Here is a 27,631-nt window from a genome sequence, read left to right as displayed (position 1 = left end):
TTCTGAAAACTTCACCTGTGCACTAGGTAAATCTGCTTGGAGACCAGAAATTCTTGAAATATTTACCTATCTCCAGTTGCCTGCACATCTGGACACAGTGCTGAGAAAGGATCCTCATGGTCCCATGGCAGAGGAGCAGTATTGGCTCTGAGGAGCTGGGCTGGGTTCCTGGTACAGGAAACCCCTCAGGGACTGACAAAACCAGTGCTGGCTGCAATGAACGGGGTCTTGAGGTGACATTTTGTCACTCTGCCCTTCCCTTGTGGTCATGCACCAGCAATCCCAAAATCTTGAGGGGCAGAGATGGCAGCATCAACTCCCTGCTGCTCCATGAGGGTCTGGAGCCTCTGCAAGGGGCACTCAGTAATAAAAGAAACAGTTAAGGAAGTTGCCCATTTCTGAAATCATCCCCATAAGTTAAATAAACCCCGGGAAAATGGGAACAATTAACAAGCACTAATGTCCCATGACTATTCTAAATTAATACTTATGTGCCAAATATATTTTTCAGTGGAAAACAAAGGGCTGAATACTTTTCCATATGCTTAATGGAATATGGACATTTGCAGGCAATTGTTTTACTGTACAATAAAAAAAACTACATAGCTGCTACAAAGAGATGGAAGCTAGGACCAGAGCTGTTCATGGTGAGGGGTATCTTAGCATGGTAGAGTTTTGCTATAACAAAAAAACTTTTAAAGCCAACAATCCCTTCTAGCCCCCCCCCCCCAATTCCTTTCTTTTGTTTGAAATAAAACTTCCTGGTCTCATTTTTGTAAGTCCTGTCTGCCCAGAACACCACTCAGTGTCTGCAGAAGATGGAAGAGAGCCATATGGATGCCCAAAACCCAGACTGCACTCAAGGCAGACACTCCTCATGCGGGATGCTAAGGCTATATCCTTCAGGAAACCTAAAATGCCCCAGGATTCATGCTAAATGGTTCAGTCTAAACAGCTCTCACCAGCCCCTCAACTTCACCTCTGTTTATTTCTGATTTAAAGTCCCTTACCACAGGAAGGGTGAGAGGTCATGACACTTGTGCAGTTCCCTCAGGATCAAACCCTGCGAGGTCTCTCAAAACGAGGTACCTTTCAGAGGTCAACCCGGGGCCATGACTATCAAATTCACATGGCATTTGATCATTCACAAAGATGTGTGTCCCCCCCTCTCCGCTTTTCATTTTTTCAGCTCAGAGAGCAGAGGATGCACTGGGAGGAGCAGCGCAGAGCTGCCTTGAAGCCACCTCTCCCCTCAACAGCCACTGCCAGGGAGCGTGGGGCAGACCAGTAATGAGGCGACTGGGAATCGCTCACGCTTCGCAGCTCTCCCAGCACTGCAACAAGTTGATAATTATCCAGGAAAGTGACTGACGCTCGAATATACAGCTATCAACTTGAAGATGCCAGCTAATGTGTCCCACTAGGTAGAGATCAGGATGGGGACCCATGAGACATCATGGCTAACTCCCAACCCTCCCCTGCCAAGATGCTCAACACAAGTAATTTTATTCCTTTCCCCCCTATTTTCTCAGCTGTAAAAGGGGGTTATTAATATCTTTTTTTCCCCTCATACTTACAAAGATATAGAGAAAATCAGGGCTACCTCTGCTAATTCAGTAATTAATGTATTTACTGATAAGAAGCTGTTAAGAAGACTGTGAAACTAGACAAAAATTGCTACAGCTTCTCTGCGGAAATTTAACAGGCGTGTTTTGAACAGTTCCCATGTTCTCCTTTCCCCTCAAGTATGTTTTTGAGGTATGGAAAGCATGAAAAAAATAATTTCAATAAATAATTTCAATATCAAGGACAAGTTCCCATTAGATGAGTTCATGGAAGAAAGTGGTAAACTCAGCACTGCTGCAAAACTTCAGCAGCAAAACTAGAAGTTTTTGTAAAAGACGGGCTCTGAGTGTACCACAAGTTTTGAAGCTTTAATACTAAGAAACAGTAAATTCTCTCGGTGTAGAAAATTAAAGGGAGGAATCCTATGGCCAGTGTTGCAGATGTTTGAACAGATAACTGCGGTAATTTTTTTGGGCTTTAACAGACACACATCTCTGAATATAAAATCTCTTACTTGTGGATTTGTGGCTAGGGCACTGCTTTGAGGAGGATTTAGGTAGACGCTATTGAAAATCCTGCTCTGCATCCACTGGCAATGGTAGATGTCTAAAAAGTCTAATCTTGTAACACTGAAGTTAAATGAAACTCTGCCACTGATGGCAGGAGCAACAAGAACAGGTCTCCAATGTGTTGATTCTTCTGTTTCCATCTATACCATGGAAACAGTATCATAATCTAAGGTGTAATTTCTTAGCACAATCCTTTTTCCATTCCTTAGAAAAACATATTCAAGACTTAATGCAACTTCTAGCATATGAGGCCAATTTAATATATTTCTTCCAGGTAAGAGAAAGAATGGGTTTTCTTTCAAAAGTGGAAAATAAAAAGGTAAGCATCTCTCATTTTTTCCTTTCAAAAGACCACTCCATTTTCAAACATGTTTGACTTCAATCTTAAGTTTAAAATATCTAAAGCCAAGAACAAATTGAACAAAATATTTAATTTCAAGTATTTTGGTTTAGAGCTTGAAACCTTTCCCTCCCCCACCTAAGCTCCACTAGAAGTTAACACTCTTAAGCTCACAGGTTGTTGGCAGGCTTAGTGGAGGCAAGGACATTTGAAGGGAGCAAAGTTGGGAGCCTGACAGGAATTGATCCTCATATTAGAAACTCTCCTATCCACATATGGTTTCTCATTGCATTTATGCTGCATTTACTACGATGCACTTTTGAGTTTTGGCTGACACTTATAGGCACAACTGCAACACGATAACCACAACAATATCAATATTTGCTTTTAAAATGGAAGAAAAATGCAAATTTTTAATAAGTAAGGTTGCCCTCCATTATACAACACACAAAGAAGAAAGACATCAAAGTTAGAAATCAGAGTTGATATGGGACCTTCAAACCCAAATCAAATTAGTGTCTTGAGGAGAGATCTTTGATTTAAGCTTAATAGTGGTGATTTTTTCTTGGGTTGTTTTATACTTAATCAGTCACACAGCCCACTGTGCAGACATATGTTCCCAAAGCACATCAAAGCAAGTAAACATTCTGTTTCAGATCCCAATATCCCTTTTATCCAATTATCTTACTTACATGATCTTTTAATTTAGGTTCTGAAAGCCCACCTTTTCACACAAGCTTTCCTTTAGTGATGGAGGTAGAAGGATGACCAGCTCAGTTCTTGTGAGATACCCACCAAAAAAACCCCGCAATGAATAAATCAAAGCACAGCAGATGAGTCTCTAAGATAGTTTCTTGAGAAATTAATGATGAAAGCCTTCAGAGGAGAAGCATATTTTAAGAAAGAGAACTTCAAGGAAGGTAGCTGAGGGGGAGAGATGGAAGGAGAGTGAGAGAAAAGGCATAAAAGAAAGCACAAGAGCCAATGAAACTAGTCCAGAGACAAACCGGAGTGATGAAAATCCAGAGGCATGTTAACTTCAGGTTGAAACCACCAGGCATGAGAACTTGATTCCAGTAGTTGCAAAATTTGAGAGCTGAGGTGTCAAAATGCTGTGGGCTCAAGGCAGGGAGGGGGTGAGGGCTAGGCAGCAGCATGGTGGGTGTGGGGGGAGCAAGAAAGGTGGGAAGCAGTGGGGAATAAGACAGGCATAGGTGCAAACGTACACCAGATTCTGATGTCGGAGGTGAGTAGGAAGTCGAGGGAGATCTGAGAGGATTCAACACTGGCAAGGGCATGTAGGAAATGGGTGTTGGAAAGATGTGTCAAATGTGACACAGCCATTTCTCTGCATCTGACTGATTTCCCTTGGGACACATGTTGAGAATATTAGCACTTTCAAGTGAATGCTTTGCTTGTAGCTGTGAAGACCCTGGACTCGGGAAAACAAATGGGAAGCGTGGGGAGAAAATCTGAATTTTTGATCCCTGCCTTGCTGCTTCTTGCCATGCTACTTTTGGGTGGTGGCTTTTCTCCCTTAAAAGGAAATAACGCTCAAGTGCTACAGAAAGTTTTAACATTTAAAAGACTACTCCTACAGTAGTTCTGAAGAGGCTCTTTCCCTACTATGTCAGCACTAACCCGCTGTGGAGAGGAGAAAGTCAGTGACAGCAACATCACAGCAGTGGAGCTCATGGAAGAGTGAGGCAAACCATAGAAAATGCTTATTCATTCATTACCCTTTAAATCTGCCTTGGCTCTATAGCCATCACATCCCAGAAAAGCAAAAAAGGACCATTTCTCTTCATCATGACTGTAATACAATCAAGTGGCTGCAGCATTACTCTAACCAATGTTAACTAACAGAGTCTATGTCTGACATCTATAATTTCATGTTAACAAATTAGGTAGACTCCTGCATTTCCTGGTACCTTGAATGCCCAAGAAGCTCATAACTTTTCTTTATATGCAAAATGTCAGGCAAAGGGCAAACAATGTTATGCCAGAAGACCACAGCCAAATCACTTGGTTGGAAAGTGTTGTAAATCATGAGGTGAATGGAAAATGAATCTTTGTTCCAGGACAGCAACTTCCAGCGTCAATGTTACTGCTAATATGATCCTTTTCTATTGGGAAAGTCCTCTTCTTGTAATCCAAAGTCCTATATCTTACATCTTGCAACTAAACAAGATACAAAGGAATAAACTAATCATTAAAAAAAAAAAAGCCTGAAACGTCCTGCTTCCCTTTTCTGAAGTACAGGGCAAAACCATTGGTATTAAAGGTCTCAAAAGACATTGTGCTTTCTCTAAGCAGCAGTAAGCTGTTCCAACAAACTAAAAGTAACAAGAAACCCATGGTTTACAAAGGGGAATAAAGGGTAGCAGGTATAGTACAGATCTCCACGAAGCCTTTCTAGACACAGCACAGATCTCCACAAAGCCTTTCTGGACACAGCAGAGGAGCTCTGTGTGTAAAGGTGATTGTGATAGCTGAATAGAAACACATCTCACACACCTGCCCACACATGCTAGGTACGATGCTGGCAACTGTGTGTGTCCCTGCCTCTGGTGCATCACAGCACAAAGCAGTAAAAAGACATGCATTCCTGTATTAGCAAAGCTTTTGGCTGGGGCTCCCTGGGTTTTCTGCAGGAATTAATTTTGCTGGTATTTGACACATTTTAAACAGCAACAGCACTCACAGTAACCTCCAAAGGGAAATATTCCTGAACAATATATAATATAAATACATTGATTTCTAATAATAACCATCTGCCCTAAATCTTCTTGCTGACAGGTTTAGTTGGACCAAAGGCCCTTTTCACATCTACTTCATGACAGTTCCCATCACTGCATAAAGACTTTGAAGTGCCCTAACGTGCAATAAAATGCAAGATAACCTACCAAACTGTCAATATTTCTTCACTTCTAAAAGGAAATGCTAATGGCACTCAAAGAGCTCAAGATGTAATGTAAGATCTGATCCAACACGCTGGCTGATCTAACCATCCTTTCCTTTGCTACAAGTATGCAGAAAAGCAAGCAATTATATGGTGAAGAGCAGAACTAGGTAAAAGTTTCTCACTGATATGACTGCAGAGAAAAAAAATCCTTTTTATTCAAAACAATTTTTTCTCTTGAAAGCATCTGGGGTTTTCTGTGTAAAATAACAGAATTAACAATGAGTTAGCTGTTCAATTTTAATTTCTTCTTTTAAACCTATCAGCTTTTTCTTTTCTTTCTTTTTTATCATTGGTAAGAAAATGAACTAGAATGAAACACAGATGTTTTAAAGATCTGGACAACATTCATCTGGGAGTTAATTTTCCATAGGTAAAATATGAACACAAATACTCCAGTGAAAGCAGAATCTCTCCCCAACTGACTGCAATAAAGAACTGGCTTTTCTCTACCAGCTCCACCCTGCAGTGCAAGATTAAAAAAGGCTCTAAATCAGACGAAACTAAATGTGATAAAGATAAGTCCAGTCCTACAGTAAAACCCCATCAGTGCTTGATGCACTGTACAACAGACTTCAAAGGAGCCAGGTTGCTGCTCCCACCCCCTAGATCATCAGTTCATGGTAAGAAGGGATGAGATATTTTGTATCTCATTGTCCACATACCATCTGACAAACCTTCCTTCCAGAACCCAGGTCCATTGGTGTCATTCTCTACAGCTGCTCTCCTTCTATCTTTTCTAATGTTCCCCAGCTGTTTACTGCTGAAAGTTTACACCAGTGCTTTTCAACCTGTGGTTTGCAAACCCTTGGGAATCACAAAAACCTTCTTCAGGTGCTGTGAAAGACAGCAGAAAAAAAAACAAACAAAAACAAACCCAAAAACAAACCCTGCAAGCCTCTTGTTATTTCAGCCAAATTCACTAGACCTTATTTGCCAACTCTGCTGGAAAAATCTTTAGGGAGGCCCCAGACTGTAACAGTGTAAAAATCCCTCATTGACCCTATGCTTCCCAAAATGAATAAAAATTACATATGAGCCATTCTCAGAGTCCCAATCTGACCACTGCCCCAATCCATCCAACACCCACCAACACCAAGTAGTGCTGGAGTCCATGCATGTTTAGGTTTCTTTGCTACAACAGCTCAGAGGTAACTCCACCTCCCATGTCAGCAGCACTGTATACCTACAGCAACACCTCCCTCCCACCACCATGCAAAGGGAGACCTGCAGGCCTCATCTTTCATTCCCTTATCTCATGCAGCTATTCCTTATGCAGACACATTTCTGTATACAAATCCCATTATACTTGACCCTCAGTTCACCCTGTTTCCATTACAACGCTGTAGACTCAACCAGACTTGCTCCAGTGCCAGCTCTGTGCTGTCATTCCTTGCGCAGAGTGGTAATAAAGAAATCAGTGTTTTAAGCTGACAAAGAACAGATTTCTTACTAAGTAAACACTGATGTTTTGGTAGGGAAATTAAGTTATAAAATTGTGTCTACAAAGGGAGACCATACAGATGGAGTTTGTTAAGAGACAGCAATGCAGTCAACAGTGGTTAATTCAATTGCCTGCTACTTATCAGATTTTTTTTTTTTAAAGGCTTATCCAGCTTTTGTAAATGCAAATGCAGAAAAACATTTCAAAGAGTTGTCGTTGTCTTAGCTGGAGAATGAAGCACACATACACATAGCCTTTAGAGGTCACACAGCCCACCCTTATGCATCTGTTGTGGTTGTGTCAGGGTCCAGTGAGTTTGGTGCTCACCAGTGTGGCACAGCACAGCTCATCATCAGGCCACCACCCTCCAGTGATCTTTATCCTCACAGTTGTGCTGTGGCCTTGCTTCTCCTGGCCATCGCTCTCGTATGCTGTTCTACCTGCATGGTGACCCACACCAATTTTAGATACCCCAAACCTTCCTACAGCTTGGGGAAAAACTTGGCCCTGAGCTCAGCTGCGTAAAGTAGGAAATATAGTATCTCCAGTCCTCAGTTGAGCTTTAAATGACCCAAACCCAACTTTAGATATCACATCTAATTCCCAAATAGGCCAAGCTGATGCCAAGTTTCTGAAGCTATTTCTTTCCTAAACACAGCAATAGCAGAGGCACAGCCACTCTTCAACCTCCCCTTCCCAGGGAATCACAACTGGTTTTGTGGTGCCACCTGAAGAACAGGGGAGTTTTACAGCATCAGTGCTGGTAAAGCCTTCCAGATATCCTCCTCACAGCAACAGTTCTGGGCATGGCCCATATTGCTGGACCAGCAGCTGAAGCAGGAGGTTCCTCATCACTCCACAAGCCTCAATAAAACCCTTCTTGCATATCACCAAACAGCAGGTTATGCTCCTGTTATGGCATCTAAGTGAAGAGTGGGATGAGACTTCCATCCCTGTTTCTACACCCTCTGCCAAGCCCTCAAACTGTGCAGAGCCAAGGAAGAGGCATCTGCTGATTTTGGCCGACTGCAGGTGCTCAACTCACACATTATAGCCAATGCTTTCCAGAACAGCAGCCAAAGTCTGTCTGGGATGATACTCTAGGTATGTTTTGGGGACAGTTTAAAGTGATTGAGTTGTGAGGGTTTTTTTAAACATTTTATCAGGAAGGACAGAGAAAATTACTTATTTCTTGCACAGAATAAAGTTTGCTATGGGATTCAGTGTGTAGCATGATGAGTCTCAGGCGAGCCAAAAGGTGTTAACACTGTGTGCCCTTTAAACGATGCATTTAGTAAAACAAGACATGCTTAGGTTGGAACTATGTAAGTACACTCATTTTACTAATATAAGGTAAAAATCTAAAAAAGAGATATTGCTGGATAATTAAGTCACAAAGTATTGGCTCTATTTAAAATTAAAGAGCAGGGATATTAAACATACTCAAATTTTAATGAAAACATTTGCAGTGGCTTTAATAATTCAGCACAAAACTGTAGTTTAAACAGTTTTGGAAAAGGCAAACACAGGGCCATTGTACTGTGGCTTGTGAATGAGAAAACAGAACTGCTCAGGTGCAGTGGCTTATTTTACCTGTTTAGCCAACACAGCAACGAACAAACCAACCCTAGAAACCAAAGCTATGCTGGAATCCTTCCATCTGTTAGCAGCTTTTAAAAGTCCCATCAGTCATCTTTTTGCAACTTCCAGTACTTTTTGCACCCCAGGCTGATTTCAGTGGGGTGTAAACTCCTACATTCATTCATTGTGGGAACAAGATGCTGATATGATTTTGATGCCTAAATACTTCGAGCTCTGAGTTTACTTTGAAAATAGGACTTAATGTCCTGCAATTTGCATGTCTTGGTTTTGTTTTTGTTTGGGGTTTTGTGTTTGTTTCATTTTGTGATTTGTGCATGTGTGTTTGGTTTGTTGCTTGTTTGTTTGTTTGGGTTTTTTTTTTTAATTTTGTCTGCTGCTTGATTTGTTAAAATAAGCAAAGGACATAACAAGTTAAAATAAAGTGGATTAAAACCCCCTATGGTTTAAATAATCTATCATGTTTGTTGGTAGCCAAGGAAATTCAACTATCCAGAACTGAACTTCTATTATTAACAATTCCCTTCATGCATGTCACATTACAGTGCAAGTTTTAAAGCTGTTCATAATGTAATAGCAAAGTAATTACTCTTACCCAGCACTGCAGTACACATTACAGTGCAAGTTTTAAACCTGTTTATAATGTAATAACAAAATAATTACTCTTACCCAGCACTGCAATACACATTTGGTACTCATGAATGTGTAAGGATGAATACAACCTTCACACCTGCTATAAAAGAGTTTCAAGCAAAAAAAAAAGGTGCAAGAATGCACCGGCCATTTTTAAGCTCAGTCATAAGGTATTTGAGGGACAATAAGTGCAACAAGAACTGTAAGGATCCATGGGTAGGAGATCAACTTTTAATTACATAAGATGCAGCTCTCATTCTGCTGTTTAACAAAGTAGGACAAAAGGTTTAACTAGTCAAAAAATGGACAATGAATGCACAGCTCATGCTGTTGTACCCTTGAAGTTTTACTGGTGTATTTGTCAAGCTCTTGTGACACTTCTAAATATGCCACATACCCTGGCTGCACCATCTCTATCTTCAGCCTTCAAGAACTGCTTCTAAAACTCTACAGTTGCATTTTAAGTGAAGATTTACTTCTGGATTCCAGAGGCTCTTTCATCTGAAACTCAAACTCAGTTGAGGGAGTGCAGACCAAAATTCACTGTAGGCAAGGAGATTATCATTCAGCCTAGCTTTCACCCACTGAGGACAGTAACAGGAGGAGGAGATTAGATTCAGATTTTGCACTGGTAAGTAGAGAAGGCTACCCACACACAAACACATGTACTGCACACCCTTACTCCACTGAAGGTTCATAGATTGCAGCAATTTTACTGGTGAATGTGTGAACCACAAAATCACCCTCTCTGGGAGAAAAGCCATCAACAAACACAGAGCTTGTAGGGTAAGGGTTTGGTTTACGAAAGGCAAAGCAATGAGTTGCAGCAACCAGAGTCTGGATAAAGACCAGTTTGGCAATGTAGTCAAAAACCGATGAAGGGATAGGAAACCACTGCATCTAGTGGATGATTTTGGGAGGAAGCACAATCTGCTCTTCAATGCAAAGCACCTCGAGGAATTTTCTGTCCTTTAGTTTGTGCCATTTATTCACTAAGTCACCCTTGGAAAGGCCATTCACCCAATATGCTGCACCAGTGTGACATACCTGAAACAATCTGACATCTGCATACAAACCAAGCCTTGGCTCACCCTCTGTCCTTATCAGAAACCATTACATAATTCACCAGAAATGCAAGCCCTGCTTTGCAGAGATCAAGCATGGAGAAACCAAGCTGATAGGATCCCGAGCTCCATCAGCACACCCAAACTTGAAGGGAAAGAAGCTCATAACACTCCTACCTTCTTCACATTTGGCAGAAGCCGGCTTTTAAAAAAACAAACAAACAAACAACTCTTTGAAGAGTTTCTTATTCTTGCGGTAACACTCGTCTCGGCACTGACAGGATTCAAACCAGACGCGGTCGAGGGAAGTCTGGAGTCATACCAGGTTTAGATCTCACATACCAAGAGAGGTCAAGACCTAGCCAAGCTTTGAATAGATGACTTGCAAAGAAAATCCCAGGACATGGAGGAAGTGGTGGTGGTGGGAGAGTGCCTTTCCCTCTGACTCATTAGGCAACACCACATGACGATGCTCTGGTGAGGAACACAGAGCAGCTGTCATTCCTATCTGCTGAAGCCCACAAGACCAGTGCATTTGTCCTCAATAAAGGTCCTGTGGGACTCTTAAAAAGACATGGGTTGTAAAATATCTAACCTGGCTCAATTCCATATTAGTCTGTTACATTCTGGTCATCTCATTACTGTGTGCCCTGAGGGAGGGTTTGAACTTTCCTGACCTAACCTGAAAATTGGTTTGATTATATATGTGTATACAATTTCTTTTCCAAAGAAATGTATTTGGAGTTTAGAAATCTTCTGTTTTTTCAAGTGAATAAAGTGGTCTAAGGCTCTGCTGGCACTGATTGCACTATTACCATTTCTCTATTTAGAGACTGCTACTGAAAATAATATACAAATCATAGAATCATAGAAGCATTAAGATTGGAAAAGACCTTTAAGATCATCGAGTCCAACCATAACCCAACTACCATGATAGCTAAGCATTCAAATGTACTGGATAAAACTTTGAGGACACCTCACTTGTCATCAGTCCTGGCATTACTTTGTACAGAGAAATGCTTGAGCTGGAGGAGTAAGATAAAAGGGAAAAACCTAGAAATAAGTTTTATATGATTTCTCCCTTGGGAACTGACTGCAAAATCCTTCCCGTTGCTCTATAGATAATACTTAGTCCCTACCACATAATAACTCTCATGCTCTACCCTGACCCTCCAAAGATGCTATCATAAAATGGGTCCCTAATGATCAGGGTGAAACAGCAGCAAAGATATCATTTCTGTTCCTTCCAAAGAACTGAAAACACTGTTGGCTTCTTGTCGGTCTTCTCAAACAAGCAGGACCAGCACACTGTCTGAATTAAGTGGTGATTAGTCACTCAAAGCAGCACCTCAAACTCTGTTAATTCCTTAAAAATTTGCTCTTCTTTGGAAACAAACACCAGATCATTTTGTCCTCATGGTACCATTGTGGCTAGGCTCCTCCAAATTGGCTTGTTTGACACCAGTTTTGGGATTCCTGTGATGACACTGGAGTCACAGCAATATTATGTGGAAGTAGTCACAGAGCTCTAATCTCTCTTCATTAGGCCTTGACTTCTACTTTGCAAAAATTATCTAAACAAACATAACTCAAGTCCTTCATGAAAATACCAGCAAATACTGTAACAGGAGTGAATTCAACTGCCAAGCCCATATGGGCACAAGAAAAATCTCTAATATAAAATATTTTTACAGCAGGAATGCACAAGTGGGATACAGTAAACATTTCTATCTTATGGTATCTTCAGAAGAATGCCTCTCTCCAGGACAATATGAGGACATGTAGGTTTTTCTGAAGTCAAGGGACCCAAGCAGGTATTTCTAGTTATTCATGTACTTACATGTCTTCCTCAGTCTTACAAGCAGTTCTGTAATCGGGATCACTTTTCTACATCCCTCTACCTTATTAGCTCATCATTTCTTTTCAAATACCTTCTGCAAATAACTCTCTGCCTTTTCTAATCACCATTAGATTGATCTTCCTTTCATTTACTGATTTGATGACTGTGTTAATCCTTTCATCACCCCAGTTCTCTACACCCTGCTTTTTGTCATCTACAATGCAGTTTTCTCCTGTAAAATATCATCCTGCACTTGAGTTGGGATGAAAGGCAGCATATGAAATCAAGTGTTTTTAGCACAGAGTGAAGACAAATTATCTCAAACAAGAATATGCATGGAAGAGCATCACCCTAACGCAGCTGTAAGCTTGCAACTTTCCTGTTTTTAACATATTAACCACAGTCTGGTAGTCTTTCCTCTACCAGTAGTAATTTGGGATGTATGGTTACTCTGTGGGATCTTACAAAGCTTTCAGGTGGAAACATTCAGTCAGCAGGTACCATGTGCAGCAGTTTGTTTGCAAATCAAAAGCCCTGTAAGTAGCTCCAGAACCAAGCTAGGAAATCCTCTCATGATGGGGCCAGAAGAGGAGTAAGACAAAGTCTTTGCCAGCATGCCTTCACAGGATCAAAAGAAAAATATTTCAAAGGCCCTTACAGGATTTAGGAACACACATCTATGTCTCAGAAAGACTTAAACTCAAAAAGCTCAATTTCATACAACCTTAGCATAGTTTTTCAGCCATGCCTGACTGCACCCAGATGCTGTTACAAGTGACTTGGGGGTGTGTGTGTGCAGGCTAGGGAGAGGTGTAAGAGAGACATAAAATGAGTTGTGTCAGGAAGGAATACCTCTGCTGTGAGGTTCCACCTGTCTGAAAGAAACAGTGACGCACCACTGCGCTTGTAGAAAAGGGAGGAGATGGTAGTAACTCTTACGTTTAATCTAACAGCAGGTGTTCAGCAGTGAGGAGACCATGATACAGGTCCTTCTGCTGCTCAGGGTGTGGAAAAGGATAGCTCCTACCTCCCAGGCTCCTGTCATGCTGTAAAGTGTCCCCTCATCTAAGTATCAGCTTTAAAAAAAAATCATAAAAATGCTCATAATCACCCAGTTTCACTATCGGCTACCATAAACAATTATATTAAAACCCAATCCCATACAATGAAGTGAATTCAGGGAATGCAGCAAACTTGGAGTTCTTGGAGTCTGCTCAACTGATATCCCTGAATATGCTTTTTCCATAGCACATCCTCCAATAAGATTTGCTCTGTGCATGCTCCTACAAACAGGGAGGAGCCTGGGCAGAAAACATCCCCCTCAGTTCTACAGAGTTATATGACCTGGACATGTAATCTGGACTCCAAATATGCACATGCCATCTCACTAACATGTAGATGTTTCTTAACTCCATTCCAACCATTTATTTATTTATTTAAAATGTACTTAACACCTTTACTAGGGTCCTGAGTTTCATTGAAGATCAGGGGAGTTAGACATTAACTGGGATCCAGCATATTTAAAACAAACCCATTGTGCCTTGGCATTACCAGCACTTGACAAGCCAGCCCTCAGACTCAACATTATTTTGCAATTCAAAACACTCACTTTCAAAATAATGTTAGCCAGACCCTGTACAGTGGGATTTATCATCTGAGATCATACAGGCACTTTTAAAAATTTGACCCCTGAGTGAAGCTCTGAATTTCAGTTCTGTTAGTTGTCTATTTAATATCAACGGTGAAACAAAAAAGAACAGGCACGAAAAGCCTCCGAAGCAGAAAATTGTGTAGAATCACAAATTCTCAAAATGGTCTGGCACAAAGAAGAAAAGCATACATACGTGGCTTAGTGTCAAAGCCAGGGATCTAAAGAGACCACTTAAACTCACACATTCCCACAGCAGTGCTCTGCAGATCTGAGATTTGCCAGAGTAACAGCACCCAGGTTCTGCCCTTCGGTGCATGCAGATGTGTGTGCATGGTGTTTAGCTGCAGGCAGGGTATCCAGATCGACAGTTCTTGCAAATAGGGTCCTTTTTTTATTAGTTTTGTGTGTGTGTGTTTCTTTTCCCCCCAGCCATCTGGGTGGTCTGAGAATCAGACTTGAAATACCTAGGATCCCTCGAACCACATGTTCTAATCCCAGCAGAGTTGACTCAGTCCTTCATCCTTCCAGAGTAAATTGACTTCTCTGCTCTTTGTTGCGTGGGGGGAACTTTTGGATGAGATTTGAAAATTTCCACTCTGTATGGACATTAAAAATCCCACATTTTTCTTCCAGTATCGCCAGCCAGCATTCCTGCCATTAGTTTTTATCTCTGAGCACCTTGTGTTATTCGCTTCCAATGGCCATGGGTAGCTGGGAACCAAGATTAACCAGCACCTGAAAAGTAATGTGCTGCAAGCTTCATTTCACAGGCCAATGGGACAGATGAGTTTTGTCCATTTATCTTCACTCACTGGAAGGATTTCAGAGCAACACAGTGAAAATGGGGAGGCTGAGCAGACTGATATTTGAGTATACGCTGCAGGCTGCAGCCTGGCCAGTTCATTAGTGTGGGGAGGAAGGATATGACAACACCCAGTAAGCATCTGGAGGGACGTGTTACACAAGGAGGTGTGCTGGAAGCAGAAGGGTGAAATTCAAGGAGAGAAAAAAAGGGAGGGTGGACCAGGAAGGTAAGTGCATAGAGACCTTTTTACACTGAGAAAGGATTTGCTACAGGATAGAGTAAAAGTTCAACCAGGAGACACAGACCAGAAAGGGGAAACCCACAACACCCCTGTGCTGCACAGGAGATAGCGCTACACGGGAGTGCAACACTGCAACAAGTCTCATTGTCTCATGTCCTCGTGGCTGTAAAGAAGCCGTTGAGAGCTGAAAAACCATCTAGACAGGGGATTTATTTAGGATCAAGAGAAAAGAGAGGCCAAGAGGGGCAGTGCTCCATACTTAGCCAGGAGAAAACCTGAGAAACAAATTCGAAGCACTTGAGTTTAAAAGGGCAGGAGACTGGCACTGAACATTTATCCATTTTCACAGGATGCTGAAAGGAGTGGAGAATGGGTAATACCATTGAGATGGCTTCTGAAAGACCCACACTCTCTGTTTAGAAAGTCTTTAGAAAGCAGCGGGAGAATAGAGTTCAAATAAATTTTTCCTAAAGCACAAGCTTAACAGTGGATAAGGTGAAGGCATGAAGTCACTTTTAATCTGCTGTAAAGTGAGGTAAGCAAAGGGATTATCACTTAAGACTTGCTGACATGAAGCTCTGAGAATGACATTTAAAAGCAATGGTGGATTACAGAGTGACATCATATTAAACGAACACATGCCAGAGGTTTACATAAAAGAGCCCAGAGATCATGCTCTTGTTCCCAATACTAAAACCTCCTAGCCGTTTTTACACTTCTGGTGGTGATTAGGCTAAATTAGAGCTGCAGTTTTTCATTCAGTGCACTGTGGTGTCACAGTACCAGCAACTTGGTGGCCCAGATTTTCACTAAGTGCCAATGGGCATGACTCCATCTGAGCTCACTGAGGCCCCTCAGCTCCAGTGTGATGTGGAAGATCAGCATTCAGCAATGGAAGATGCAACCCAAATGTTTCTAAGTCCTATCTGTGTCTTATTCAATAGTTTAGTAACTCTGAAACTACACATCTGCAGATCCCTCTGGACTTCAGCTTTAAGTTTTTCAGAGTATTCTGAAGGTTATTTAACTAAACATGCATGATGAAACTATCCTCACTTGAAGCAAAGCATAGATGTGCAAATCTGTCTCATAATGGAAAAGGCTTGAAAATTGTAAACAAGATTCAAGGAGAAAGCTGTGAGGGTTTGTGTTTGGCTGGCTGGTTGCATTTTTTTTCCATATAATAGTTTATCAGATTGGAAAACCATACAGAAACATTCTAGCCCTGATGAGTGTTTTGGATTATGTCTGACCCATTTTCAGAAGACCTGATCAGCCTGTCCTCCTACTGAGGTCAGAAGATGTTAAATATGTACCTTTTCAGTTTCTGCACAGGTAGGTAGTGCAGTGTATGTCTTTTTTGGTGCCTGAAAACATGCCACAAACCCCTTCTAGGGAGCCAAACGAGTCACAAGCCACCTGACTTAGCTCTCAAAACATCAGGTAGGTGAGCACTAATGTCACGGCATTCTAGAAACAGGTAAAGCAAAGCACAGATGCATGTAAAGTAATGTTTTCAGCTCCCAAAACAGGACAGCACCAGCCCAGTATTTAATCTGTGGTCTCCTGGAGATGGATCAAGTGACCATGAAGTATTAATCCTGGTAGTTTTACAGTAGGATTGGTATTGACAGCGCCCCAAATCACCTCCTGTAGGTTACCAAAGAGCCACCTAAAAGCAATGAGCTCCTGCTAATTACAGACCATGGAGAGGTTTGACCCATCCTTCTGGAGCGGACCAGCCTCTGCAAACCATCGCATACTCACACACATTCTTATTTTCTTAAATAAATAAAAGAAGCATGTGGGAAAGAAGAGGACAGAATAAATTGGATGTGGGAGCCCCCAAATCTGTTTCCCAAATGAGCAATGTATCTATTTGGTGAGAGTTGTAAAACTTCGCAAAACACATAAGAAGGCCTCTCTGAGCAGCTGTTTGCTTTGACTCCGGAGGGAGCTCACTCTATCTCCAAAGCAGCACAGTACCATCAATCATGCCCTGCCAAAGATTTTCTACTCTGGTAGCAAAGTAAATATGAAAACACACAGGTTTTATTAGCATGTGCATTCTGTGGCTCAACCAAGCAGTGTCCTTGCTGCAGGAACAACCATTACCTGGGGTCCTATCCCAAACCAACTGATGGGACCAAAGCTGAAGCCTTGTGGGAGCTGTGTCCCCCAAAGGTTAACCAAAGGCACTTTACACACGCTCAATAATGCACAAAGGTGGCTCCGTGACTGTGCGATGCAACTGGCTCCCCTGTGCCATCAGCTGTGGTCATGAATCTGCCTGCAGGGAGGAGCCAGCTGAGAAGCCACAGCAGAAAACAGAGAGCTCTGGCAGGGAAGCCCCAGCAGGGCTTGGCTGGACTGTGGTCAGGGCTATAGGGGCACTTGGACAATTTAGTTGGCAGTGAAATTTTTCAAAGGACTTGTATCTGGCAAAACTCAGGGAGTTTTGTGTGTGCTCTTCTTTTAAACAGTAACAGCAGAAGGTGCATCTGTGACAATAGTAAATTCCAGCTCTAAAGCAAGGGACACTGGTGCTTTTCAAAGCACAGTTATATGATGATTATTATTTTTTGTATGGCTAAACAACATATTTTCCCTTAACCTCTCTTGGCCTCCCTTGGCCGAATCTCACAAAAACAACAAAGGAAAGAGAAAATCAGCCTGAAATAGATACCCAAGATGGAAAATCTTGGGTTCAACATCGTATTTGGAAAATTACTTGTAAACACTTGAGACATAGTCTTTTTATGATTAAAAGTTTAACATTCACCTTGTCTGCTGTAAATTACCCTGCCTAAACAGCTCAGGAACACTGAGGCTTGTCCTGAAAAGGCATTCTGTAATTTTTAACATAGTAAAAAGAAAACACACATCAACAAGAAGGGGTAATAGGATCAGAAAAAGGAAAAAAGTGCAGGCTGAATATCAGGGGAATCAGTTATAATATTTAGATCCCAGGGAAATGAAGGAAGATCCATGATTAAACCAGATAAAATCCTTACCCGAGGAAAATTAAGGGTAACTCCACATTATCATGGAGTTGGAGGCTTCTTTATATTTAGGTCTTTGGGACAATTCAGTTGTCATGAAAACCATGGAATTTGTGATTTGTTAGCTCAGGGCTTTTGTTATTGGTTTGTTTTTTTTTTTTTTTACTACTTTTGTGTGCGGACAGAAGAGCAACAACAGTATTTAGCTAATAAACAATGTCAGAACTGCATCCTGAAGCACCACTAGGATGTCGGTAGAAAAGCAAGGCTGCTTTTGTTTGTTGCACTGTGTAATGCCTGATGGGTTTTAACCACACTTTAGGAGCTACTGTTAAAAAGCTTCTTGCTGAGTCAAGCCTAGGCATGCTGTTTACAAGGGTTAGCCCTGAAGGCTCTTGCATTGGCAGGGACTTTTAAGCTGAGCTAAGGCGTTTTTAGTTATTTTTGTTGTGCTTTAAAAAGTTGAGAGTAGCTAAGCACACCTAAAAGTGGGGAGTGGAATGGAGCCGTCAGTAATCACCTGCTGTATCTGCCAGAAGCTTTCCTCTGTAGTCAAAGGCTTGATCTTGCAAAGCTGACACTGAGAGTCCCATTGGTTTAAAGCGGATGGAGTTATTGCAGAGATTAGACCCCAGTGCAGGAGGCTTTTGTGAGGAAGGTCACTAAAATACAAAATACCCCCCTCATTAGAAAAGGACCTGCTCTAACTTCCGAAGCAAATTTGTTTGCTTCAGCTTTGAAGCTGCTGAAACACTCTGGCTGATGACTTTCGCTCCAGTAATACTGATCTATGCTCTGCCTACAGCCAATGGTGCAGAGGGAAAATCTGACAAACAATAAAAGTTGCATGCAAAAACCACAGATAACACTCAGCACTGCTCTTCCCCAGAGCCTGGGTTACCCTGTGCTGTGGAAGAGGCAAGGATTTCAGGGGAAAACAGTATGTGGCTCTGTAATTTAATGCATTACAACAATGGCGTACAAAATTGAGTGAGAATACCCAAATTTAGTTTTCTGTTGCGCTTGAGTGCAGTAGTTTGCAACCTTAATATTAAATGAATGTTTCTTTGTGGATGTGGCACTTCATAAAATTTATATGTACCAATACAATTTCATTTATTCATTCTGCTCTAATTCTGCACTCTTGGAATAGATTTCATCCCATACTCAGTTTTTCTCCATTCTACATTCACAGCATCCACTGGCCTCCAGTCCTGCCTCTCCCCTCATCCTCCATATGACCACAAGCTCACAAGCATTAAAATCCAGGACAATGCCTTGCATCCACAATATCCTTGTTGGTTTGCACTGCAGCGAGCTCAGGGATTATTTGAATACTTTGTTTTTCTAGACGAGCCAAGTAAGCACCATGATTCTGTCAAATTGTTCTTAATGCCAAAAAGAAATGTCCAAAAATGCAAGATATTAAAAAAAAAAAACATGTATCAACAAATAAGCAAAACCAACAGTGGTTGTACAATAAACAAGTTGTCCTAATGACTGGAGAAACACTGATACACCCTGAAAAAAATCTCAAGAAGGAATCCCTTCAAGGAAATGCCAACACGATATGTTTCTGGATTTATATAATAAATGCCCAGTGATTTGGAAGAAGTCCTGAAAACTATTTGTCATGCAGCTTAACAAGGAATTCACTGAGACATAGAGACTGAAAACAGTGAGTAGAAATGCAGCAGATCTTCCAGACCTTTTCTTGGCACGAGTCTTTCATTATTTGAGCTTTCCATATTCCTATCCATATTCTCAGGAAAGGGGTCCTACAGGCAGCCCTGCTCAAGGCAGCCTTGCAGGTGAGCTCCTCCTAGTTAGGATACAATCGCGAATGTTCTCATTAGATCAAATACAAACAGTGATGAAGGGGAATGCACTGCCATGTCACATCAAGCAATCGGGAAACAAAGCTTTGACATGCAGCAGGCAGGTAATAAGACCCCATAGTTAGCAACAAATGAGACTACACTTCATTTCCACTGTTCACATAATTAGATAAATTTGGTACCAGCAAGACAGCAGACAGAGAGAACATGGGCTTGATGAACTGGGGGTTCTCTTGTCAGGCACTGATCACATTAATCATAAAGCCAAAACTCAGTGACACAGTTTGTCTTCCAAACATTTGCCATAATTTTCTAGAGTGAAAACATGCAAATACTTCTTCCTTTCCCCCTCCCCCCCCCAATTGTTTAAACAGACGAATGGATTTCTGTACCATCAGGATGGACTACGCATTTTCAGAAGTTCAGCTGTGCCTGCAGAGTCAACTCAGACTATTCAACAAGAGCCATGCAACAACTATGTTCTAACTCAGCTCCACCACCACGTTCGGGACGATTTCACACTGGATATCCTCCAGGAAGGTAGGTGAGCACTTTGTGTTATGACTTCTAGAGCAAACAGCGGGGAGAGAAGAGAAAGGCGAAAGAGAAGTAGAATAAAGGAGGAAAGGGCATGGCATGAGGTTAAGGGGTTTGCAGATAAAATTGGAAAATAAAAAATGTTTGAGAAACCAGATCCATAGCTGGTGAAAATTCTCCCATTGTGATTATGCCATACTCCAGGGCACTTATAAAAGCACCAAGCAGAAGTGGGATTCCTTTGACCCAAAAATACCTTCCACAGCCAAGAAGCAGTTGGCTGGTCAGCTTTGGTGCTTCACCAGCCACAGAAGCAGCCTCCAGTGCAATGCCCAGGTAGATTCAAAGATGACTATGTTTCCTCTTCTAAGATTAGCAACCAAGTTTTCTCTCCAGTGCTTCACAAATAATTTTTGTAAGAGAAGGTGAAGGATCCCAAAGAAGGAGGGCAAGAGGCATTTGCCAACAACTCCAGCAAATACTACCTAGCACTCTCTTGGTCTACTGACGGACAAATGTGATCACTGCTAAGACAAGAGACTATCAATATTGGCACCTGATTTGACAGCACTGTATGGTTGGTAAGGTAGATAAGTTAGAAGATGACAGTACAATAAAATATCAGCTCCTATCACTGGAGGATATGATTCACACATGCATAGCACTGGCTGGTAAGCTCTTGGTTGCATTTTGAGGAAGACTGCTTCATGACCCCAAAAAGAAACTGCTGTGGAACCGCTGGCAGATGCAGTGCACTCAATTCTTCTCATGAGGAGTGAAGGGGAGCATTGAGCAGGGTACATAAATAACCTGTTTTGAACATCTGAGCAGCTGCCATCCTCTCTTCTAACCACTGTTGTGAATATTGCCCCTTTTAGAAGTCAGTATATGCTTTGTTAGACAGAGCTCTGGCTTATTAACTCCCTCTCAGAATGTTTTTTTTTATTTTCTTTCTCTTTTTTTCTGCATTTTTTTGCAGTTTTTCTGTAGGCCAGAAGTATTTCATTCAGCCTCCCCCTTAGCCCCACAAGTCCCTTTGTTAGCAACCTACTGTTTTTCCCCCTTTGCACACAACATCGAAGGATCTGCTTTGCCCCTTTAAATATTCAGTCAAACTGCCTGCCAGCCAAAAAGACAACCACTTGTCTTTTGGTAGGATCTAGGGGAATGCCCTATAATGTTTTTCCTGCGGCACTTTGGAAGGAGAATAAAGCCCTGGTGGCTGCGGGACTCCACAGATCCCCTGGCTGCCACTGTCTCCATTACTTGCCTCCCAGGGATTGTTCCCCCACTCACAACTAATCAGAAAAAGCACAGCTCTACAAACCAGAAAAAGCACAGCTCTGCAAACCAGAAAAAGCACAGCTCTACTCACCTGAAAAGCCAGGTGAGCACTGACCCTGGCCAGGCAGTAATGCTGCAACAGGGCTCCAGGAATCAAATGACAGGTTTTTTAAATTATGAGTCCTACCTGTGATTCCCTTAATCTTCTTGCAAAATGTTTCCAGCCCTTATGGATTCCCCTACACCAAGCACCCTGGGAGACTTGACCCTCAGCTGTTGGCTGAGCCCTGTGTTAGAGCTGCAGGTTGAAAGATTCTGGGGCAATTGTGGGACCACCAACCCCATTCAGGCTGCTGCTCACCTCCCACAGAGATTATGCATTTCAGGAGCATGGAGAAACCCTTCCAGCCTCTGCTCACATCCTCATTGGCTTCTTTTTCCCTGTCCTGATAAAGCTTACAGGAGATGAACTCAGCTCTCTCTATAAACAAGTCCTCCAAGGCATCAAACACTATTGAACTTCCAGGTCCCAGATGAGATTAACTATGATCTGCCCTTTTGGGGTACAGATCCTGACCGGCACCTGTTCCCACTACCTATCAGCTGCTTGGCAGGGGGAGTTCTTGCAAGAAGGTCACCACTGAAACCCAGGGTCCGGACCCTTTAGAGTGGACACAGACACCTGCATGAGGACCTGCCCTTTACCGCATTTTGTAAAATGCCACTTAGCCTTGTTCAGGATGTTGTTTGGTGAAACCAAACTGAAATGCAGCATTCCCAGCAAGCTTTCACTGACATCCCCTCAACCAGCAGGCAGGAAGGAATGGCATGCAAAGTCTCCAAAAGGAGACAGCAGCAGTAGGTCCTCTCCAAACTGGTACCAGAAATGACCCAGGCATGGCATGATGTGAGAAACGCTGCAGACGCAAAGCCACAAATGCAACCTGTCCCTGAGACCTCAGCCGGATAGTGACACAGAAGCCCTGTAATCCCATCCTGCTGCTCTATGCCACCTTTATAGGTTTAATGGAGCTCCCAGGCAGGTCAGTACTGTCAGTGGAGCAAAGGGTGGCCAGTGAAGCCAGCCTGCCAGGAGGGCAGCGAGTCCTGGGGAGTTTAGCAGTAGGGTTTGGTATACTGCAGGTGGGCGACATTCTAGCAAGGCACAGAAGCAGAGGTGCAAGACTTACCCGTGGATAGCGTGGATAGAGTGAGGTTCGTAATGGTATCGTCCCTCCTGGTGACGCATGTCAATTGGCAAAGGAGCGTGGAAGGCCGGAAAAATGTGCTGCGGTACTGTTGAGGGGAATAGAAGAAGAAAAAAAAAAAGGGACTTCAAAAACTTTCCTTTCCTTTTAAAACAATTTCAAAGGCACTAAATCTCCATGAATTTCAGAGCAAGAGCAGTGCAAGACAAGGGGTCTTCATGATATCAGCGCTATCATACACCAGAGAAGTGGAATGAATAAATAATCAAAGTCATGCGGAGAAATCCTACATCTTCGACATAAAAGATCTCCAACAGGGTTTTTGACAAAGACAAGCAGCTAAGCGCTCTTTGAACTTGAGGAGATTATAGGAAGCACCAAGGAAAACTAGACTTGCAACTCAAATCAGACTCAACAGAGCCTGGCAGGATCCAGACCTGTGTCATCCCTCATGCCTGGAGTGGCAGCAAACACCTTTCTTGAAGGTCTGTACACACAGGTTGGAAATATTTACCTAAAAATGTAACAGCAAGAGCAGCGCTAATGCAGACCGTCAAGGCAGTCAGAAGAGCCTCAGAAGTGCCTACTGCCAGGTTCTGAGAGAGGAGCCCAAATTGCTCTCACTTGTAATCACTTGAGGCCCTATTTTTTATTCATTTGAGAAGCTTGTTTCATCTTTGATGGAAAGATAAAGTGGTCTCAAAAGGCAGAGAACACCTACATTGACTTATTAAATCTACAGGTTTTAATATTTATTATTGACCCCAAAAGTTAACGGCGAGAATATTTGAGTGAGTTGAACTGATGGAAAATTCATCAGGTTATTTCTCCACACCATCCCCAACAACACTGACTGGCTGCCTGGGCCTTTCCTGCTGAAATTATAGACGCTAAAGAAATACAATTAGCAGAGCCTGGATATCGCTACTGTACAATCGCCCTGTGACGGGGCTCATCGCGCCTGTAACGATGTCATTTTCTAGGTTTGTAACAGCAATCTACTTAAAGCTAAAAGGCTGGCCTTGGCTCTGCCTTCACAAACAGTCAGAAGTTCTTCATTAAAGACTACCTAATATTGTCTGGTTTCTTGGCCTTTCTGCCTAACCAGAGACGAAAAGCAAAACAAAAATCAGTCTCCTAAGTGAGCATTTAAAAAAACCCAGTCTGCGGTCCGTATTTCACTGTGACTTGCCTCCACGACAGGTAGCATCTCTCTGGTAGAGTGGGGAAGCACCATCCAAAACCAAAGTGTCAAGGCTTCGGCCAAGTCTCTCGCTGATGCTCGGCAAACTCCAGCAAACGCCAAACTCTTTTTCTAAGAAAGGCTTAAAATTCAGCCTTTCGCGTCTGACACCAGCTGCAACAGAGCTACCCTGACTCTATCCAGTAAGGCTGGTCTCTCCTTTCGGGTCCGTCGCACAAAGCCTAAGTGAAATTCCCGTATATGTCTTTTCAGGCATATCAGGAAAAGGATCTGAGGCTCCTACTCCCATTGGAACGTACGAGCCCTGAGCACAGCGTGGCACAGGCGCGTCAGCCGGGCTGCCGGGAGAGGTGAGAGACTACACAAAAACAACCCTTCTGCCAACTCTGCTGAAAGGCGTTAAGCTAAGGTAGTCAGGGTGGAAAGTATTTAAGGCTCCACAGCAGACTCGCTCTCCGTGCTCCAGCGAAGGGCTGGCACCGCATGCTACCTGATACACTAAGAGCATTTTTGCAGCTTGCCTAATGTCAGGACATACAGTAGAGTAACTGTTAACTGCCTTTCCCCTTTCTGCTCCCCTTCCCTCCTCTCCCAAAAGCAGCTCCGGGAGGGAGTTGCTTTGACAGAAGAAAGATTCACCCTTTAACCGTCCTAGGTACGGACAATCTTTTACATAAGGACACTTGCAAAGAGTCTTCATTTTAGGAGGCAGCCGGTGTTTTTCCAGGTCAGAAATGCTACAGAGTTCAGTTATCCCATCCTGTCTCATCCCATCCCCTGCTAATGCAGCATCATACAGCCTCTGGTCTACACAAACCATGCTCAGCCCAAACTGATGCCAGGGTTGGCAGACATCTAAAATTTCTGTCCTCCTCTCTGCAGACATTGCTGTCCCCTGACCACAGATACAGCCACAACCCATGGCTGCTGTGGGAATCAGAGGGAGTGGGACAAGGAGGTTATACATCATAATATACTAAGCATGGTCACGAAATAAACTATTCCTGCACAGACATCCAGTGCCAGACAACACAAACATCTTTTCCAGTCTGAGTCCCTAGGCTGGGCTTCCTGTAGTGCTCACCCTATATTTTTGCCATATAAATAAACCCAAAAGAGCAGGGACTCTTCTGCAACCCTGGATCAGCTTACACAGCCCAGCTAGTGGCATCCCTACTGCTGAAATTTTGCAACCTACAAAATCAGAGTGGCCACTCTGCCCATAATGGGGAGGGCCAGGGCTGGGTTAACCCCCAAACTGCAGGAAAGCATGAGTGGACATGGCCTGAAACTGTGTTGGCTACCACCGTAATACTTTAATAATACAGTCATAGCTTAATCCTTGAGCCAGTTTAATTCACTGACAATGACTAAACCGTTGAGAACAATAGGTTAGTCTGAACCTCTTAACATCCAGACCAGTTTTATTTTATAACTGCATTTCTAAATGACTGATTGCTGAGATAATACTGGGCCTGACTGGAATTGCACAATGTTTCACTCTGCTGCTCTCATTTTCAACCCTACCATATACTCCGTGCTTTGCTGCTGCTGAGAGCGAATGGAAGGGTTGTTTTCCGTAGCGTCCCTTTGCAAAGTCCCTCTTCAGGGCTTCCCTTTTGCTCCCCTGCCTGGGAGCACCAGCCAAGCCTATATGATCCAGAGGCTGGTGCTGTTCCTTTTTATTCTCTTCCAGGTGCTTGGTCAGAAATAATGAATGGTTTTATAGGCAATCAGCTACCAATTCATAAACGTCATCCTGGCTCTGCTTCTTGTTCCTACCCCTCCTGAAGAGGAGGGTGAGCTGGCAGCAGGACAGCAATACACGCTATTAACAAAGATGGATGTTTTACACATATGAGTTAAAAAGACAATTATATTCAATTACTTCAAGTAAGTCACGGTGATGTATTCCTGAATAGCCAGGGGAAGGGCAATATCATGATTAGAGCAATGAATTTGCCAACTTTAATCTAATCAAGGCAATCTCTTGTTTAGCATTATCTGCTTTGTGGTGGCAGAGGATTTACCAAATCCAAGCAATCTTTGCAGATTTAACCCCAAACCTGCCCAATTAGCGCTAATGACGATTGTTTAACACAGAAGGAAGGTGGTTTTAGCAGGAGGTCTGGGGAAAGCTTTCCCTCAGGAAGAAGTTGGGCCACGCCAAGCCATGCGGTACAATATGCTGGGGCGTGAAGGCAAGACATGGCACCTCCAAAAGTCCCCTAGCACTGCAACAACAGATAAACATTTTCTCTGGCTCCTGTGGAAGGGAAAGAAAACCAAAGAACAAATCAAAGCAGCCCCCAAGGGGCAGGGATGATGGGAAAACAGGGTGTTTCAAGCAGAAATAACATAGCACTTCATCAAGTCTGTGGTACGCAGCTCCTGGGGTGAAGCACAGCAGCAGAGCAGCAGGGTGCAGTTGGGAGGCCCCACCTTCCACCCAGCCACTGCTCGTGCAGGAATGTGTCTGCTCCACCACGCCGTTTGATAAGGGGAAAGACGCTGCTACCTGTCCCCACTTGTCAGAGTTGATTTTCTGGCCAAGGTTTATGAGCAAGACATGGACCTCCCACTGCTATATTCTCATCCTTGTCTATTCAAAGGCCAGCCAACCCTCTGGCTTCAAAGAGAAAAGATATGAAGCAGAAATTCAGGTTTAAAGGGGATGTCCCTTTGCCGAAAATCCCAGGAATAGGCGAGGGAGGCATCAGAAACAGACATTTTTTGAAGATGATGCAGGGTTTTGATTATCTCTACAGATAAACCTTTGCTTCAAGAGGAACACAGACTGCATGTATGGGTTTGCATAGCAAGCAAAGGAGCTGTTTTGACATCATTCAAAGCAGCTCCAATTCTTTGAGTGCAAAAAAGAAGAATTAGGAAGGGTAAAATAAGCTTTTTCCATTTCAAATTCCATTCCAAACTTCAGCCTACACATGTGATCACTTTAAAAAAAAAAACACCAAAAGGCAGCAGAAGAAAAGAAATCAGACCCCCATACCACTGAACTGGGTTTCATTTGCAGTTCACTATAACAAAACAATTTGGAAAGCCTTTGGGAAAGCATTTAAAGGATGTCTTCTGTTATCACTTGCAGCTGCCATGTTTCAGCAAGGCTGGCTGAGGACACATCCCAGGAAGACCCTCCTATGCCCTCCATGCCATCTGGTATGTACCAGGTTCCCACTGCTTTATCTAAATCACACGTGAGCTGTGCAGGCAACCAGGTGGGCTAAAAAAAAAATGCAGTTTTCCTACAGATGTCAGTCTTCTGTGGGAAGAAGCAGTCCAGGCTTTGAGTGGGCTTCTTTGCCATCAGAAATAGAGCACAAACATTTTGCAATCAACAGGGAAAGTCACTTGTCAAGGAAAAAAAATGTAAAAATATCCTTAAAAGAACTAACATTTTATAAAACAGGAAAAACAAATACTGACTTCTTGAGAAATCAGCTTGATTTCCTATGGTTTTAGTGACGCATGGAACAGAGCTTTCATAAAGGGATCACAAGCTACCTTGCAAAGACTAACAAAGCTTCACCTCTTGTACATGTATTGTGTTCAGCCAGAAGAGAAGAAGCAGCAGCCAGACAGCCCAGCAAGTTGCGAACTTCAGACTCGGACTGCCCCAACTCTGTTTTGAGTAGTGATCCTTAAACGCTTCTATCTATCCAATGGAAGTGTTTAGAGCAATCATTATTTTGCTTTCTTACACCCAATAGTGACTTATTTACATTCCTTTGCTTTCTCTGCTTGAACTTTGAGTAAAGAGACAGTTTTAAACCATCACACCTCTCCTTAGGAAGAGAAGCAAAGATGCATTTGAAACACAGTTGGT

The 27,631-nt window shown here is 42.7% G+C and overlaps 1 protein-coding gene across 1 annotated transcript in view; it reads right to left on the bottom strand.

Annotated features, from left to right (window-relative positions):
- Positions 1-27,631, bottom strand: part of GLI2 (GLI family zinc finger 2) — a 139,651-nt gene that overhangs the window by 44,983 nt on the left and 67,037 nt on the right. The window contains exon 2 of the mRNA XM_054380837.1: positions 22,566-22,671. Coding sequence (XP_054236812.1) covers positions 22,566-22,671 — 106 coding nt within the window. The remainder of the gene's footprint in view (positions 1-22,565; positions 22,672-27,631) is intronic.

The sequence above is a fragment of the Indicator indicator genome, chromosome 5 (genome assembly GCF_027791375.1).
Source record: "Indicator indicator isolate 239-I01 chromosome 5, UM_Iind_1.1, whole genome shotgun sequence".
Lineage (NCBI taxonomy): Eukaryota > Metazoa > Chordata > Aves > Piciformes > Indicatoridae > Indicator > Indicator indicator.
Note: the sequence above shows the minus strand (reverse complement) of the source record. Positions and strands in the feature narration are given on the sequence as shown.